The 19,254-nt window shown below is 37.2% G+C and overlaps 1 protein-coding gene across 2 annotated transcripts in view; it reads left to right on the top strand.

Moving 5' to 3' along the window:
• MGAT5 (mannosyl (alpha-1,6-)-glycoprotein beta-1,6-N-acetyl-glucosaminyltransferase) overlaps positions 1 to 19,254 on the top strand; it is a 311,378-nt gene that overhangs the window by 197,055 nt on the left and 95,069 nt on the right. For both annotated transcript variants that reach the window (XM_004674702.2, XM_012728964.1), the window contains exons 7-10: positions 5,872 to 5,943; positions 7,549 to 7,710; positions 9,988 to 10,157; positions 13,257 to 13,391. In XM_004674702.2, the coding sequence (XP_004674759.1) occupies positions 5,872 to 5,943; positions 7,549 to 7,710; positions 9,988 to 10,157; positions 13,257 to 13,391 (539 nt within the window). The remainder of the gene's footprint in view (positions 1 to 5,871; positions 5,944 to 7,548; positions 7,711 to 9,987; positions 10,158 to 13,256; positions 13,392 to 19,254) is intronic.

The following is a 19,254-nucleotide window of genomic DNA, read 5'->3' as shown; positions in this document are numbered from 1 at the left end:
TTTTCAGTCTGGTTTCTCCCTACTGAGGTCAAGGTCAAGCCTGCTTCATTTTGTTGTTGAAAGGTTTAATAAAAAGATGAAAATGTGAAAGTGCCACATAATTGGAAAAGAGAGACTCATTATAACGAACATATTTTAGTCTTTGATTAATTCGTTCACACATTAAATCATATCTTTGATTCATTCATTCACCACTCAACATAAAATGATTGAGTCCCTGTTGTGTGCTGGGCACTGTTCTGGGAATAGAGTACTGAACAGGCCAGTTGAAGTTTCCATATCAAGAAGTTTATGCTCAAATGGGACACTAAATAAATACATGAATATATAATAATCTCACAAATTTGAGGGCTCCCAGGACAAATAAAGTAGGGTAAGAATAAAGGAAGCCAGGTCAGCTGGCCATGGAAGGGTTCTTTAAGGAGAAGCTGGAGCAAAGTTGTAGTGTTGGACTTTCTGAAAGAGAAGAGTGTTTCAAACAGAAAAGGTAGCAAATATAGAAGTCCTAAAATATAGGATTACCAAGTAAAATACATGATACTGAGTGATACTTGAATTTAGGTAAACACTGACATTTTTTCCTGGCTGCAAATATGGGATAAATACTGCTTGGGACACTGAAAAAAAGCCATCTGAAATCCTAAATTATACCTCCTTTCTCTCCACACCCTAAATCTGGCAATTCTTCTGAAATAGAATGAGAATCATACGCTTTTGGACTTAGAAAGAGGTTCTGGAATGTAGCACAGGGTAAGCAAGGCAGGCAGTGAAGGGCTGAGGTCAGATTCCATAGGACCTGGGTGTAAATTCTGAGTGCAAGGAAAAGTCACTGAAGGATTTGGGTGGGTGGGGGACGTGATATGGCCTGGGCTCTGAAATAATGGCTGTGGCTGCGTAGAACAGATGGTGGGGGCAAGAGCTGCCAGTGGGAGCCATATTGTCCTGGCAAGGACTGCCCCACAGTAGGAGCCTGGCTAACTCTTATCAAAGGACTTGGCATAGAAGATACAGTCTGTGTGTAGTATTGAAGGCTGGGTTATGCTTATGGACTATAGGAAACAAGTCAGGTTTCTATGCATGTGGCATAGTGATTAAGCTTACCAGGGCTCTGGCTAGGGACAAAGAGTGCTTCAGTTCTCAATGCTAGGTCTCTTCCATGCTGTAGACATGCATTAGAGAATTATAATGAGCTTAATAAGTGGCCTTTCCCAGAGGACTGTCTGAAGATCAGATGAGACATGTGTAGAGGGCTTACCTTGATGCTTGGCTCCTTTTAATTGTACCTTTTGTTCTAATCCTATTTCTCCCCTACTCCCTACATACAACTATGTATAACAAGCAATTTGATCAAAATACTAACCAACCCACGTATTTGGTGCAGAGAACCAGTCTAGATAGCCTAATCACGCACACTTGCTGATACCATTTTTTGTTTGTGTATCCTTTTCGGAACTTTCAAAGGGAATGGGTAGAAGGTGGAGTGGTGTAGGGGGGAAGTTTTGGAAGTATGATTGCAGAATTGAGGTTACAGAAGCAGAAGGAGAGGTGGGGAGTAAGAGAGGGCTTAATACTCTGTGGTGGAGGATTATGGACTTGGTGGTGGGTGTGTTGTCATAACATAGAGTTGAAGAGATGTGAACCCTTGTCTTGTAGTCATGCACAGTGTTGTAAAACAAAGTTACCTCAATAAAAAATAATTATTAAAATCATGCATTCTTTTAAAAAAAGATGTCTATAATTTTGAAAAGATTATATTTCTACTGCTGATGGACTAAATTACAAAACAAAACTTGTTTGATTTTGAATCAGACTGTGTTTTTTATTTTTTTTAATTGTTCCTTACTGGTAAATTTTCCAACATAAAGAATTCAACCTAATGAAAGTTTTAACATTTTTTCTATGAGAAAAAGAATCCTTTATGCCAGTGATCCATTTATAGCTAAGCATTTCACATTAATCATGAGAGAGAAGGCTATAACAGCCTGATGATGACTCTTTCAAAAGAATATTACCACAGAGTTACACTATTTATACCTAAGTGTATGTGTGTATTAAATCTCCTACTAATTTTTGATGTCGTTTATTACTTCTTTCCCCCTTTAAATGCTAGCTAGGATTATGTAAGTATAGACCAACTGAAGGTTTTAAATATAATCAGTTACCCTTCCCATATTATGTTAGTAGTGAATCTCACCTTCTTGAACTCTGTTTTGATTCACAGTGCTCGTGATTAAGCTACACATCCTTCTCAGATCAAAGAAGTTCAGGTCATTGGGAGGAAAAATAATCAAAAATCAAATTTTCATTTTATGTGTTAGCATTCAAGAAGAGTGATTTAGAGGGCCCTCTCTCTGGAATTTGCATTGAAGTTCCAACGCTCTAACCTGGCCAGTCATCTGGTTTTGCTGCCTTCTCATTTTAATGGCCTGCACTAGTGCACTGAAAAGATTAGTTCCTATTGAAGGATTTTTCCCTTCAAATCAAAGGTTATTAGTTCTGATTGTCTATCGACTGGTTGTGTGTGTGTGTGTGTGTGTGTGTGTGTTGCCATGAACACAGATGGTTTTCAATTCTTTGACTTTGTGTGTTGATTTCTGGATTATTTCAACTATACCTGTGTCTTTCCTGGCAGAGGGCTGAAGGCAGGACTTGCCAAGCTCTCAGGAGTTGGGCAGGGGTATGGTATACAGTGTCCAGTGTCTGCACAGAGGGCAAATATAAAATCCTGTGTCAGAGATAGAGCAAAGTAAAGTGTGCTGTGGGTCTTGGAAGGCAACCTCAGACAGGAAAAGGCCACTTGGATTCTGAAAGCCAGAGATGGTGAGAATGATTTGAAATAGATTTGAAATAGATGTGTCTTCAGATCAAGAAGGCAGTAGACTTACCCACATTTGTTTGTGGGATGCTGTACCAGGGATGTTAAAGTTCTTGAAGTATCTTGGATAGATCAAGTAAAAAAATGAAGAGATTAGGAGGTTGAATTATTATCCTTAAGCAAGATTTTCCCTGATTGTTATTAATGATTCTCTTATTTAGGAAAATGCTACTCATTTGAAACCTGTTTGTTTTATTACTCAGAGTTATTTCCAATGCTGGCTTTCTTCCAATCCTGGTAATCCTCTGAGGTTTCAGAAAGATGATGTTTTTAACCCCTATTCCCATGGAGTAATTGGGTTTATGTATAATTTGATTATGTGTTAGCCAGTTATCCTATCACCGAGAATAAACAAGCCTTATAAAACTTACTTTTCTAATTCTGTCAAGATGTTCATAATTGATTTTTCCTTCATTACAAGTGAATATATAATGAAGATTTGTTGCTAAAAGCTAAAATAGACTGACTACATTTTCTACACTTTCAGGGATGCCCTTGAAGTCTACAAAGTATTTATCCAGTAATTTTGAGTAACAAGAACTGAGATAAATTATTGGTCTCAAAGAGGAATAAAGTCTTTAGTATTCTGTAGGGAAGTCATGTTTTAGAAAAATCACCTTAGACTGTATTTTCATCTGAATTTTTGAAGATTCTTTTAAAGATACTAGAAGAGGAAATATATTCTCCTTTATCAACATCTGGTCTTACTAATGTCTCTCCTTTTAGTAGATTTTCTTTAACTACAGTCAGTCTGATTTTATCATTTCCTATTATGCTATTCAAGGGGACATTCTTTATTCTGATAGGTTACTCTATACACTTGCCTATTTAATGTGAGGTTGACTTCAAAGCTGTACACTGTTTGCTCATCCTTATCATTTCTGTGTGAGGTTGAAGGTCTCATAGTCAGATGTGCAATCCATTTGAAGACTTCCTGTTACAAACATGCTTCATAGCACTATTTTATTGAGTCAATTTACAGAACTTTATTTTGAATTAAATGCTTTAATCCAGCCTAAGAATACAAGCTATTCACATGTGCATTGCCACTGGGACCAACTGAGCCTTCATCCACATTCAGGCTCCTTTTCTGTTCATTTCCCCTCATTTCTTCTCATTAGTGGTGTTGCAGATAGTGCCTTTCATGGTATATTGCTGTAAGGTCTCAGTAACTAGAGTTGGGCATCTATAAAACAAGTCACTCCGCTCTCTCTCTTTCTCTCTCTCTAGTAGAATAATTTCATCTTTACTTATTGGGAGTCCTTTTGAGTCTCCGAAGTTGTTCACAAATATGGTAAAGTCTAATTTTTGTCCACAAAGAGTAAGGGAGAATATTGCACTTTCCCTATCCAGAGAATCTAGGCTCCCCAAACTTTGATGCCTGTGTTTATTGCTTTCACAAACTGTGCAGTAGATGATGGCTTTATGTAAATCTCCCAGAATGCTTTGGAGAAGGAGCCAGGCTAGCATTAAAATCCCCTTGCATTAAGAGTACAGCCATACCTTACTTTATTGTGCCTTGCTTTTCACAGAAGCAGGGCTCCTCTTCTTTTCTTTTGTTACAAATTAAAAACTTCTGGTAACTCTACAGCCAACAAGTTTATTGGCACCGGTTTTTCAGTAGCACTTGATCACTTCATGTCTCCTTGCTCATTTATACATTAGTTTTTTTTTTTTTTTTTTTTTTTTTTGTTTGTTTAAAGACATAATTAATGCTACTGCTCACAATAGACCATAGTGCAAACACAACATTTATAGGCACTGGGAAAACAGACTGCTTGTGACTTGGCTTTAGTGCAATATTGACTTCATTGCTGTGATCTGGAACCAAATCCACAACAATATATTTGAGGTGTGCCTGTGACTTTTAGATTCAGGACTGTTGCATTTCTTTGAAAACTCACCCAGAGTGTAGGGAAAATTTGTCTTGCTTGACTCTGTCCTACTAATTCCAGAGACTGTGGCCTCACACATGTCTTTGCCTTGTCAGTGGCTCTCCAGTAGTGTCCTCCATCCTCTTGCTCTGCTCATTTTATAGGCCTATAGAAAAACTTTAAAAAAAAAAAAGTAATTCAGAAAATTTTCAAAATCATTAAAATTATTTTTAAAATTTAATCTTTATATATATATATAGATAGATAGATAGATTAGTGGATATGTAAACTCTTGGGAGTATATGCCCAGTTTTGTCTCCTTACCCTCCAAAAATAAACTACATTTTGGTATTATTCTATGCATTTTTCATCTTTACTATACTAGAAATTATGAATTTACCTGATTTTTTTTGACAGTCAACATGAAAGCTGACCCCAGAAAGTCTAGTGCTTTTTCCTTCTTGCAACTCTCTAAACTTTGTGCATTGACAGAATAATCCATCCTCCAGAATGACTCTCACAAGATCAGTTTGTTTTCTTTCCTTCCATCTCTTTTTCTAATAGGTCTTACCATCTTACTGTCAGGGATGGTGGGAAATGAACACTCAGAAAATGAAGAAAAACCTTGATCAGTTAGCCTTAAACTTGCATTTCTAGTTCTGGGATAAGTGATTGAGTTTTGTGGCTTAAATGCTGTACTATTTCCTTTCCAGACATAGCACACTGATCACAAATCATCCCAATCCTTTTGCTAGCAACAGAGGCACTGTTATTTCTCTATGGTAATTTTCCTGGCTTTTGACTTTGTCATAGGATGCCTCCCCCCACTTCTGAGGTAGGGTACTAAGATTAAATGATCAGGGCTTCAGTCCCTAAAAGGTATTTAAGGGCAGATGCAATATGTAGTCGTGTCTTCCATGGGCCATTAATGATTATTGTTTCTGTGAGAGAGCACCTGTCTTTATCTAGACTGCTAGCTAAAAGCACTGGAGTCTTGACTAGTAACAACTACTCACTTAAGTATAGGGCTCATTTGGTGCCAGTAACTGTGCTAAGTGCTTTGCACGTACATTCATTACAGATGAACTGGCATACTTAGTATCTCTGATTTATATTTTCAAGGTTGAAAATTGGTGTCCTCGTTTACCTTGGAGAATAAAAAATCCCTATGAAGAAGCAGATCATAATTCTTTGGTAAGTGCTCTTGGAAACTTCATACTTCATATCTTTGTGATTCAAGTCTGATACCAAGTAATACATGCATGTGGAGTCTTCTAGAAATGTCATTGTTTCTCTGAAATAGTGGTAAACTAATAAACCCTCAGTCCTGTGGAAATGTAGATGACCAAATTAGTCAACTAGATAAAACATAGCCAGCCAGCAATTCTCTGAGGGTTGCTACATGATGGGCTACTGATAGCAATACAAGCTGGTGCTAGCCTGAGTGATGTAATGAGGGTGTTGTTTGTAAATATGTCCATGCCCATGAAAATGCTTAGATACAAGTGACTGGAAATTAGTGAAGGGGTGATACCCTCCCAGGTATCAGGAGAAATGGCAAAAAGATGACACTGGAGCTGAATTTAAAATTATGTGTGTGTTTATACTAAGTAAGGGAGAGAACAGTGGTGCTGTTGTAAAGGGGAAATGTGCATGTAAACTAGCTTGGCATTTTCAGACGTTAGACCCTGATTTAGTGTGATAAAGTCACAGGGATTTAGATGAGCTGAGTTGAAGATGAGATTGGGTAGGTGAGTAGGGGCATGGAAGGCTGTGTTTGCCACATTAAAAACTAGTATCTTCATTGTTCGAACCAGGGATCAACAAACTTACTGTAGAAGAATTTCTACTGAGTATATTCATCTTTGCCAGCCATAAGGTCTCCATGACAACTATTGACTTCTGACCTTGAAACTCAGAGAGCAGCCATAGACAATACATAAATGTTTGGGTGTGGCTTTGTTCCAATAAAATTTTATGTACAAAAAAAGGCACTGAGGAAGATTTGAGCAAGAGTTAGACCCCATGCTGTAGACATGAGAATCTTGTGAAATTGTTGAGTCAAGGAGGGGCAGGAGCAGATGAACACTTAGAATGAACTGTGGTTATGAAAATATGGATTCAGGATGTCTCAGCTGTTACATGAAATAAATACAAGCATTACTATTTTTCTCTGTTATCAGTCACTGATTCTATCCAGCTATATTAGGACAGTGACCTTCCTAGCTTTTAAGCTACTCTAAAATTTCATTCAGCTATAGTTTGAAAATGGTACTCCTTGCTTTTAAATTCCTTAATAATGAACTTTTTATTGTTTAGACTAGGTAAAACTAAAAGGGCACACTGGTTTTCCTTCTTAATTTTGTGGACAGAATGATACTTTTTGGCAGTCTACACAATACTAGAGAGCCTTTTTAGAACTGACCTGAGTTTTTCCTGGAGTCCGCTGCCCTGCAATAAATTAAAAGGCCAATACATTTAGGTGCAGAAAATTTCAAGGTACATCAAGCATACTTATTATTTAAAAAATGCATTTTAGTACAGCTCAGGAATTTACAGAGACTGCCACCTTTTCAATTTTTAATTTTTAAATGATGCCCCTTAAAGCAGCTCAGCCTGAATCTCTGCTTCATTTTACAATCTTGGGACCTTAGAGCAAAACTGCAGCAGATCAGACTCACTTTTGAAGCCTTTTACTTAATTGACTGTTCCTTAAGTTTTCAAATGTCACATCACAAAATCCATTAAGCTTTCTGACTTTTTATCTTCTACTCATTTTTATTAAATTTTTGTTTCTAGGCAGAAATTCGTACGGATTTTAATATTCTCTATGGTATGATGAAAAAGCATGAAGAGTTCCGGTGGATGAGACTACGGATCCGGCGAATGGCTGACGCTTGGATCCAAGCAATCAAGTCCTTGGCAGAAAAGCAGAATCTTGAAAAGAGAAAAAGGAAGAAAGTGAGTTTCTGATTAATTCAGTTCAGTTAGATGCCAGGTTTCTTTTAAAATCTGGTTTTGCTTGGAAACAAGACTGAGAAGTGTCATGTCTCAAATGATGTTTCCTCGGGGTGATTCAGTGCAGGATCTTGTACTGCCATTTTTTGTGTTTTCCTTTCTCCAATTACAGCAGCCTTACTTAGCAAGGACTGCCACACATGTTTTTTAGTTGAATCTAAGCAGAATATCTGCCTGCAAGGTTTTCCTTTGAGGTATCTGACTGTTTCTGTCAGTGTTTATCCCATTCTTCTCAGAAAACTTAGCCCCCTTTCTTTACCTGAATAGAACCTTTGAGAATTTTCTGTTATGTATCTTGAGAATTTCATATTTTTAGAATTCATTAATTTGGAGACTGAGATAACAGGTGAGTTTCATTGCCTCTCTGTTTGATGCTTTTGCATATGTTGCTAAGAGACATAGTATAAGCTAAATTTGAACCAGGTTATTTCAGGTTCATGAGAAGATACATATAAAATATCTATAATACCCCTGAGCATGGACAATCTTACACCCTACTAGGTAGAGATAAAGTGCCCTTAGCTTTATATTAAATGTTCTGATGAAGAACAGCAGAGCAAAGTAAACCATCTGTTCCCCTACCTAAGAGTAAATTAAAAAGAGCTTGGTATCCCTGATTTACTAATTTGATATGGTCATAAAAGAAAATGCAGATACTTGTAAATCCCCAGCTCACAGTTGATGTGTCAGTTGCTTAAATCCCTTGAATTAATACGACAGTAGTACCAAACTTTATGGCACCAAATAGTTCTGTATTAAAGAACTATTTTTATAGGTGCGCTATAAAAACAATTCTTTGTCATACTATGAAGTAATCTCCAGGATATAGTGGTAGGTTAAGGACTGTTAGCTGAAGAACGGTAAATATTTTTTTTTAAGGGAAGAGGAATTTACACCTACATGTATAAAGGTGGATACTGATCATGGTTGCAGGTAATCTGAATGTATTTGGTGCCACTGAACTGTACTCATAAAAATGACTAAAATGGTTAAGTTTTAGGTTCTATATGTTTTACACAACAGAAAATATAAAGGGAAGAAATTGCATGGTAATATATAAAGATGTTCAACAACTCTGGATATCTTACTTTTTTGACACTGAAATTATTTTACATAAATATAAAGCTAACTTTAATGACAAAAAAGTAACAAAAATTCACACAAAAACAAAGCAAGTAAACTGACTGCATATTCAGTTTTGCTACAGACACATGGAGCATTCAGAGCTACTGAATGCTCTCCACTAGCTACTGAGACCATAAAATGGGCACACAGAGTGAAGTACACAGCACAGCCTATGATAAAGTTTTGCCAAAATAAAAATCTAATATGAATCTCACCCTGTCTGTAGATCTGATTACTAATTTACCATAAATACAAGGAAGAAAGGACTCTTATGCAGTCAGTAAATTTCAAAGTAGAAATAGAACCCAGTTTCTTTGCCAAGTAAACTATAAGGTCCCACTCCTCAAAAAAGGAGACAAGAGGCAGGTATAGTTTATGTACTTTATTGACCTCTGAACTGTTCTTGAAAAAAAGTAAGGGATAATTGAAGAAATGTAAACACTAACTGGATATTGAATGATATTTTAAAAAATTAATTGCTGTTTTATGTGATGGGGATGATATGGTTATGTTTTTTAAGTGAAGTTTCCTTTTAGAGATACATGATAAAATACTTGAGAAAAGAGTAAATCTAGCATGTGTTTCAAGATAAAAAGTAGGGATTATAGGAGTTTAGAGAAAATGACCTTAAATAAGATATGTCATGAATTGGCAATTGTTGAAGTTACTTGATGTATACATTGGGATTGATTATATTGTCAATTCTAATTTTGTTCATGATTTTTTTTTCCATGTTAAACTTAAATATCTCAGCTCTGGAATACCCCCAGTATTTGTTAAATGATACTTTTTTCTTATGAGCCATTTTTGAGTCTAATTTTTTTTAAGTATATTCTGCTTTACGAAGGCAGGATCTGCCCATATCTCATGCTCATTGCCAAAACAGGGCAGTACTGACCATATTTCTCTCAATCATCAGTGAAGAATCATTTCCTTCCTTTCTTTATACCTTCTAGATAAATGACTTATCCATATTGAGGTTTTATTAGAATGTAAACATGGCTTTAAAATTGTTTGACTTTTTGGCGTGTTACTATGGAGTTTGTACATGGTTCACTGGAAATCAGTATGTTTCTTCTTTTTTTTTTTCTTCAGGTCCTTGTTCACTTGGGACTCCTGACTAAGGAATCTGGATTTAAGATTGCAGAGACAGCTTTCAGTGGTGGCCCTCTTGGTGAATTAGTTCAGTGGAGTGATTTAATTACATCTCTGTATTTACTGGGCCATGACATTAGGATTTCAGCTTCACTGGCTGAGCTCAAGGAGTAAGAAGATTACTTTTCAATTTTAAAATCAGAATACAAAAAAGAAATTGTAAACTCTTAAAGCCCTCTATTAGTGTATAATTTCTTGCGGAGGAAAATGAAAGTGATAATTCACTAAACAGAAGATAAGATTATTTTCAGGAGCTAAATACATACACTGTGAAAAGGATAATATGTTTTCATTGTAGCTGTAAGCTCCAGAGGCTTCATAAATGAATGCCAGAAAATTCAAACTAAGGAGCTTATTCTTTGCTATTACAGGTGCTTCCAACATCTGCAGCACAAAACATTATTGACTTCCCTAATTCCCTGTCTCTTGTTGAAATTCATACCATTCCCTACTCAACATCAAGCTTTCTAAATCTTAAAACAGGGCAGGTTCCTGTTTATAATTTAATTCGGATAGAATGTATTTCCTGAAAGCCCTGATCCAATCCTTTTTCAATTAGCCAACTTTCAACTCTGAATCTGTTAACTCTACCTGGGTTTTCTGTTTCACTAAAATTTGCTTCTGGCTCTAGCCCACTCCTAATCCCTTTTAGATTGACACAGCTGGCAAAGCAAGAATGCCTAGATTCCCTTCACTCCTTTTGGATAATTACCCAGGAGACTTTCTACCCAAAAGCCTAATTGCCATTTGTCATAAGTCAAATGTTCCAAAAGATATAACTTGAATGAACATTCTAGAGATAAAGAAGTCACTTGTGTTAGGTTGCAGTCAGACACCTGGACTAATTAATACCTGATTGGGCGGAGTGTTGAGATAAAAGTAGTAGTATCAGTGTGATATTATCAGTTGTCACTGGTAGAAAGCTTTTCATGTGCCTAAACCATGATAATGACTATAGTTGGAAGATTAGTTATAACAACTGTTATAGATACTATTGATGATGAGGAGGAACGCCTGACATCTGTTGACTATCTATCTATGTACCAGATAGTAAACCATTACATAGTTTATTTAGTTCTTAAGGCAAACATGGAATTAGGTGCTGTTGATCTATCTTTTAAGGAGGAAACTGAAGTTCAAGCCCAAAATGGGTTTTCCCAGATCACAAGGTGAATACATAGGAGAGCTAATCAGGAGAGCTGACTTCAAAACCTGTGTTTTTACCCACTGTACTGTATTGCTCCTTTCAAACTTAGACAACCCTAGGGCATCTGAACCCTTGGTCACCACTCTTGTCCCTATAGCATGTTGCCTCCTGTCAGCCCTCCTGTTGCCACCTTGAAACACATTGGGTAAATGACAAATGAAGTAGATAATTTCACGCATTCAGTAACCAAGGGGTTGGTTCTTGATATGGGATACACAGAGAAGACCACATGTGGTCAAGGATACCAATCTTTTGATAATTACAACTAATATATAAAACGTATACCAATTACACTGTGATTAGTACTAATTGAAGTGTGGATGTTAGAATGTACGCATACGGTTGTATAAACCATTGAATGCTATTCATTAAATAGCCTGTTTTGCACCTAGAATAGTGCCTGGCATACAGTGAGTGTTTAACTCTTTGCTGAACAAAAGGGTAAATCCCTGAATGGGTGGGTGGGTGGGTGGATGGATGGATGGGTGGCTAAGTTGCAAGCACCTAATACAGTTGCTCTAAAGGGAGGTTAGAGCAGGCATATCAGAGACTAGCCTAGCAGTCAAATACAATTTGGTGGTCAGGATGAAGTCATACTAGTTTTTTTATACACTGATAACAATGTCAGATGTATTTTATGAAGAAGATAGTTGGGGAAGCAACTTATAACCATAGATCCTGAACTTAGTTGTACATTCGATTCCCCTGGAGATCTTTATAGCCTCCCTAAGCCCAGATCAGATCACAACCTTTGGGGATGACACATATCTTTTGATTCGCCTGGGTAATCTCAATCTGCAGACAAATTTGTGAATCACTGTATAGTAGGGTGGGCCAGAAGTCAGCAAAGTGTGGCTCCATAGACCAAATCCAGTCCTCTGCCTGTTTTTCTTAATAAAGCTTCCTGTGAACACAGCCACACCCATTTTAATGTATTATTTATGACTCTTTTCATTCTACAATGACAGAGTAGACAGGACATAATGGATAGCCTGCAGAGATAAAAAAATAATTGCTATATAGAACAAAAGTTGAATTCATGGGAAGAAATAGATTGTCCAGAACCTAAATAGATTCTCGAGAACCTAGCTTTTCCAGAAACCGAGAAGAGAGGACGATGCATGAAGTGGTAGCAGTGGAGTTGGGAAACAGAGTCCATTCTGTGTCTCTTGTCTTCTGGACTAAGATGGCCATTTCTTGGCAAAGGAATGTTAAATGGAGTGTGAACATGAGCAAGTGGCATCATTGATGACCCATGTCTGGGTGAATGGCATTTCTGTTCAGTTATTCTCACATGTGAATCTGGTGTATAGTGAAGTATGATAGCTCTGAATATATATTGGTGGATGGATGAGTAGGTGGGTATAGGCATGGAAACCCTAGTAACAGTTTTGTTGTACAATTTTCTAGAAAAGGGAAATTTTGACGTAAGGCAAAAAAATAAAAATAGTACAAGACAGTATATAAAGATGTATATACTATAGACACTGGAAATTGAAGACACTTAGGAACTTAGTAAGGGCAGCGGTGATAAGAACAGACTCTGGGAAAAGGCAAATGGTCATTGAGATACCTCCTATACATTAGGCACATTCTATTCAGTGCCTCATTTACCCTCTGGAAGAAGTCCTGAGAAGCTGGAATCGTTTATGGGATTTGTTGTTGTTGTTTTTCCCCCAGCCTTGGTGATTTTTTTTGAGGGTGAGGAAAGCTTCAGAGAGCTTAGTAATTTGTCTAAAATCTCATAGCTGCTGAACACATTCAGACCCAGATCTCCCCGTTTTCAATGGCTGTGTTTATACACTTCATATGAGTTTGCAGGACTCAGGATAAGTTCTCTGAATGGGTCTCGATTTGTGTGTAAAATTTGGATAGGCAGCAGATGGAGAACAGCTATGCCATTTTCTCTAATAAGGATTTTAGGATGTTTATTTAGCTTTAAAGTTGTTAATTGTGATACACTGAAGTAAATGGTTTCTACTCTCTACTGCCCTTTCTCTAGGATAATGAAGAAAGTTGTAGGAAACCGATCAGGCTGCCCAACTGTAGGAGACAAAATCGTTGAGCTCATTTATATTGATATTGTAGGACTCTCTCAATTCAAGAAAACTCTTGGACCATCCTGGGTTCATTACCAGTAAGTACTACATGCTGTTCTTAAGATTTTAGCACTGTAATAAAAAATAAAGAAGAAGGTTTATGTAGTTGTAGGTTGAAATCTTACTAAATGTTATCTTTTGAACCATGTGGAGTATGTGTCTCATTCCTAATTGAAATTCTGATTGTCTGTGGTGAGTTTTTACTTTCAAGGGCTATTCATTATCTTCATTGATTTCTTTTAAGAATAGAAAACAAGTGTTGAGCCTCTTTTTTTTTTTTAACCTTCCCTAGTATTTTACCTACTTCTCAGTATGCCTATACCAATCTCATCTGTTTAATCAAATAATGATTTTGATAAAAAATATACAGTGTCATTTCTTATGTTCTCTATGTTGAGTTGATGACTCATTTTGCTCCCCCTTTCCCTCATCAGAGTGCTTATCACTTTTCAGAAGAGAAAGCTGGGAATACCTTGTCTGAATTCTTGGGCCTTGTATGTTTTATGATTAAGACTCATAGTTAGTATTGAGTTCTGCCATCCGCCACATAAAGACAAAGCAAACTCCTGTGAATGTACTTTAACAGAAAAGGACTGTAATAGGATTAGTATGCATCTAGAGAAAAGAAAGGATAATAGTTCCCAATAAAACACCCAAAATTGGCCCTCCCTGGTGGCGCAGCGGGTTAAAGCACTGCACTGAGAAGCTAAAGCCACTTCCGCATGAGTTCGAATCCCGCCTGCCCCGGAGGAGACCACATGGCGTGGCAGACCTCTCCTGACCCGCCCGCTGCTCCCCTCAGCAGTGTACTTCGTAGATCTGCCTGTTCTGCTCCCCACTCTGTCTCTGGTGAAGCCTCTCACCGCCCCTGAGCCTCTGGCCTGTACCCCAGTTCTGTATGTACAAATAAATAAATCTTTAAAAAAAAAAAAACACCCAAAATTCCCTAACCCCTCCTGGGTAAATGCCCAAAACAGAGCCACTGAGGCCCAAAAGCATTCCACAAGTCTAAGGCACCTTTTGGTGGGGAACCATAGGAAAGAGGAACAAGGGGTAAGGCAAAAAAGAAAGGAGTAAAATCAAGTTACAAAGCAGCTTCCTTACAGGTTCCTCACCCACATTTCTTCCAAGTGTTTCTACTGATCTTGGCTCCCTATGTCTCTCTCCATCCATGTTCCCCAAGTCCAAAGCTGAGAAGCAAGTATGACTTCTTCACATGTGTCTTCTAGGTGTGTCTCCATATCTCATCAGCAAGATTCTTCTTCCACTCTTCTTCAGCTTCTCCTCCCCACTCAGCTCCACCTTTCATCAGGCAGGGCAGGAACATGGAACATTGTCTTTTTATGGACAGTACATCCTGTATCAGTAGGACTAGTCTGCATGAGTCTCTCTGTCCACAGTCTCTATGCTATAGAAGGAGAACTCACCCTCCTTTTGTGAGTGTTTTTAGGATCATGATTTAGTATTTGAAATGATTTTATGTGGCACTAAATAGTATTGAATTATGTAATGAAATACATTGCTTTTTAAAATTTTTCTTTCATTCTCTCTGAAAAAAACTTTGATGTTGCTATGTCTTCAGTACTTAATTTAACACTGGCATGCATTTCTAACAATGAAAGTAACTCTCTGCCTTTAGGAGATTAAATAGTTTCAAAAGAAGAGTAAAATACATAAAATACATTTTTTGGTTATCTTCTGTTTTTTGCAGTTGATACTGTATTTATGGTCTATAAAAGTTTCCAATGAGATTCAACAGATTTTATTTAGTAGTGTCAATGGTACATGAATGTGGGTAAAAATCACGAAGTTAGTAGCTTCTTTTTCTACTTACAGTACATACTGGCCTATAGTTTGAGTTCCTAAAATTCCACACTGTACATCTTTCAGTTAGTACAAGTTGGATATTCTCCCAAGTATTTCTTTTTTATTGTTTTTAGGTAGGGAGATATTTTGATATGTCATTCTGATAACTGATAAGTGCATCCTTAGTGACCTGAATTAGGTCTCTCTCTTTCAGGAGAGTTTATTGTCTAACATCATAAACTGTAGTCTGCAGGTAAGATTGTAAATCTGTTAGACATATGAGAGATATAAAAATTCAAAATATTGAGAATATTCTGAGAAATAGTGTGACAGCAATGCCCTTTTTTTTTGTTTTGTTTTGTTTTTGGTTTTTTGTAGCATTTTTTCAGTACAGATGATTTTCTCACTGGGCAATGAAACAACTCTGGTGGGCAAAGCAAAGGGACTGATTAAGAAGAGACCATGTGCTTTTCATTTGCTTTTGGATATAGTTTTATAAAAAGGCAAAGAAAAATCTTGGTTTGGGCTGGAATCACTGCATCCCTTCTGCTTCAGATATTTTCTGGTTTTGGGTTAATTTTTTCCCCTGCAATCTTTATGAATCATAGACCCTTTCATTTCACATTCTCAGTTATGTAGAAATATATTTTTCTTCTTGCTTAATAAGCAGTATAAGTAAACAAACATTTTTCTTTTTAGCTACAGAATTAGAAAAGAAAGGCAGAGCTGCTGTTTTCCGGCATTGTGAGAATGACAGGGATCTGATAAATGTGCAAAGGAACCAGGCATTGCAGAAATCCCCAGACTTACATATCCTAGCCATTTAGAAGACCTGTCTGGAGGAAAAATACTCTCAGCGGTAGTGTTTAGGTCAATTAAAAAGGAGGATTTCATTATTAAAATGGTCACTGTTGATTGGTATTTGATTCTTGTCAAATGGAAAGACTCTGTCTCAGAGGGGAGGTTATAGACTAGTGCAATGTTTATTGTCCTTCCTTCCTTTGCTAGATCATCTGTGTTAGTAATATTGGACAGCAGGAGATCTGGTGGCACTTTAGCCCTTCAGCCTTTGTGGTATGATGGTGCTATGATTTCATCAAAGGGTGAGACAGTAACTCTACAAAATTTCTTGCCCTTATCTTTCCCTTTTGCATATTAGAAAATGTCAGGGCTCTCCATATTCACCTTGCTTAATGTGAATGTTGTGAACTCCACTCCATGTAAAATTATCCTGTGGTTTTTCATTTAAGAACAAATCCTTAAACCCTGTTGATTTTTGAAAAATATTTGTAAATTCTGTTTAATTTGGGACCCACTCCAAAAAATGTACTTAAAAATGAATTAAAAACTATATATGACCTGTAAACTATGAGGTTTTGCAAGCTTACCTCCATTCTACATGATAGGAGGCATTTTGAGGACACACAAGAAAATGAGATCCAGATAGTGACAGGTATTCCAGGTTTTTCATCATACTCCAAATGAGAAAGTATGTCCTGACAAAGGCTTGGTGAGTGTCCATCGCTATTGGTGTGGGGCTTACAGCAAAGAGGTTGTTTCAGGAGTTATTTGACATTGCTGCTGCATCCTTCTTAGGGGGAGGCCAGTTGCCTCAGGAAGCAGGGAAATGTCTTTCTGAGTTTTCAGTCTGTGGCTAATGCTCCCAACACACAAAAGATGTTAGAGAAATGGCATGGATATTAACAACACAGTTCCAAAGTACACAGATGTACAAAGTGATTGAAGAAGGGAAACTAAGGTTCAGCCTCTTCAGTCTCCTTCCTCTTTATAAAACAAATCTAGGTAAGACTAAACAAATACAGTATGATTCCCAAACCAAAGCTTCAAGTAGGAAAAAAAAAACAGAAGTTTCAGAGACATCTGATCATTCATTCGGTAGCCTTCCATGAGGAAGCCCAGCATCATACACCCTGCATCCAGGTGCTGGGTCAAGTCCAGGTTTTCAGTGGCTAGGCTCCTGGAGGCATCTCCACTCATCAGGTCTTGTTTTAATTATCCAAATTATAAATACCAACAATGAAATTCCAAGTTAAAAATGGAGTCACAAGCTAGGGCTACAGAGGAATACGAATAGTTCAGTCATTTCAAATAAATGGAAGGAGCAGAAACCTTTAAGGCAAGATTCTTTAAGGCAGGATGGCCTGTTTTTCACTGCTGTGCCTGCAGAGTCCTGTCTTCTTTCTTTCCCAGTTCTCATCTGGCAGTGGGTATCCCTTGCCCTCCTCCATCCTGAGCAATGACCTTCCACAGAGCTGTCACTGTCATCCTTGCTGCTTTCTGAACATTACCATCTTTCCCAGGAGAAAATATATTGGCTTCAACCAGTTTTTGTGTCTCTTTTTAAAAGGAAAAAAAAATTAAGCTAAGAAATGAGATTATTTTATTAAGAAAAGGAATGCTCTCAGCAACTTAAGAGTAGAGAAAGCGAGCTTCACTGAGTTCCTTGGGTCCCAGCTTTCTTTTTCCTTGACTGTGCGCAAGCTTTTTCTGCCCGCATTATAGCCAGACTAACGACATGTTCTGGCTGATACTGTGAAAATTGTCACTATGATGATGACATGTTTCTCTTGATATCTCTGCCCTCTCCCTTCTCCCTTGCTTTCTCTCTCCTCTTCCTTATCTAGATAGATGGTGGTGATGTCTGATGAGAAAAATCATCACATTAAAAAGGTAGTTGACTATTGCTCTTCCTGGAAAATAAAATTGAGTGTTTGCATTTTTTTTTCTCTCGGTTGCACATTGATGTGAAAGTAAAAAGCTGGAAAAAAAAATGACTTCATAGTAATGAGAAAAGGAAGGAAGAAATGGAATCACATACCTGGGTCATTGCCATCATCTGATTCTAAAATGTGGTCTTTTACCTTTATTTTTATGCGTATTGGTCCAGTGAAGGAATTTAGAAGGGTTAATACATAGCCACGCAATGTAGTGTTGTTTTTATTGAAGAGTCCTGAGGTAATGTACGTCAGTGTATTTGGGGGGACTTGGTGATATAATGAATATAATTAAAATGAGTTGATTATCTTGTGATGTGTTCAGGCTATTTTGGTCAAGGGCTAGATAGTAAGAATTTTGTGCTTTTCAGGCCATTTGGTATGTTTCTCAGCTACTGAGCTTCACTGTTTTTATGTGAAAGCAGCTGTGGACTGCACAGAGCTGGGTGTGCCTGTGCTCAAGTAAGATTTTTATTTTTGAATCCTGATCATTGAATTTCATATAATTTTAACATGAATATTTCACAAAATAGTCTTTGTTTTAGCGATTTAAAGCATAGAGACTTACTCTTAGCTCACAGAGCATACAAATATGGCAGTAGATTAGATCTGGTGGTAGATCCATGTATTGTAAGGCTTTACTAGAACAGTCAATGACACAATTTTCATTTCACTTCTTTAGACTCTGGAAGAAAGCAATAATGTTAAGTTACTATTCTATATAAATATCACCACTGCCTATTTGAATGAGGAGTCAAAGTCTTATCTATGTGATAAGAATGTTGATAAGTATGTTGCAGGGATGTTGAAAGAGATAGGCTTGTCATGTGCTGTAAGTGGAATAAGTCTTCCATTTTAGTCCCTTAGGTTGCTGCAGTTACCAAGGACTGTGTGACTTACAAACATCAAGCATTTATTTTATTATATATTTCACATCATTCTTTTTGTACAATGTATGCTTTCTCCTCTCAGGTGTAGTCCCTGTAAAATTCCCAACAATTCACCCATGCACCATTGCCATAATCCCTTGTTCTCTTCCCTCTCATTTTGATCTCTCTCCCTCCACCTTCCCTGCAGAATATCTCTGGTTTATAGTTGCCTATAGTTTATAGTTAATTTTGGTTTCTTTTTAATGTAATTATTTTTGATCCCTTATTTAGTTCACCTACATTCCTCCTATGAGTGAAACTATCCAGTATTTTTCTTTTTTCTCTGGCTTATTCCACTGAGCATAATCCCATCCATTTCCATCCATGTTGCTGTGAATGGCATGAATTTATCATTTTTGATTGCTGAGTAATACTCTGTTGTGGGTATACCACATCTTTTTTGATACAGACATCTGTTTTTTTTTTTTTTT

The sequence above is a fragment of the Condylura cristata genome, unplaced genomic scaffold (assembly GCF_000260355.1).
Source record: "Condylura cristata isolate star-nosed mole 26May11 unplaced genomic scaffold, ConCri1.0 scaffold00002, whole genome shotgun sequence".
Taxonomy (NCBI): domain Eukaryota; kingdom Metazoa; phylum Chordata; class Mammalia; order Eulipotyphla; family Talpidae; genus Condylura; species Condylura cristata.
The sequence above is the reverse complement of the archived record's forward strand: the minus strand, read 5'-3'. Positions and strand labels throughout refer to the sequence as shown.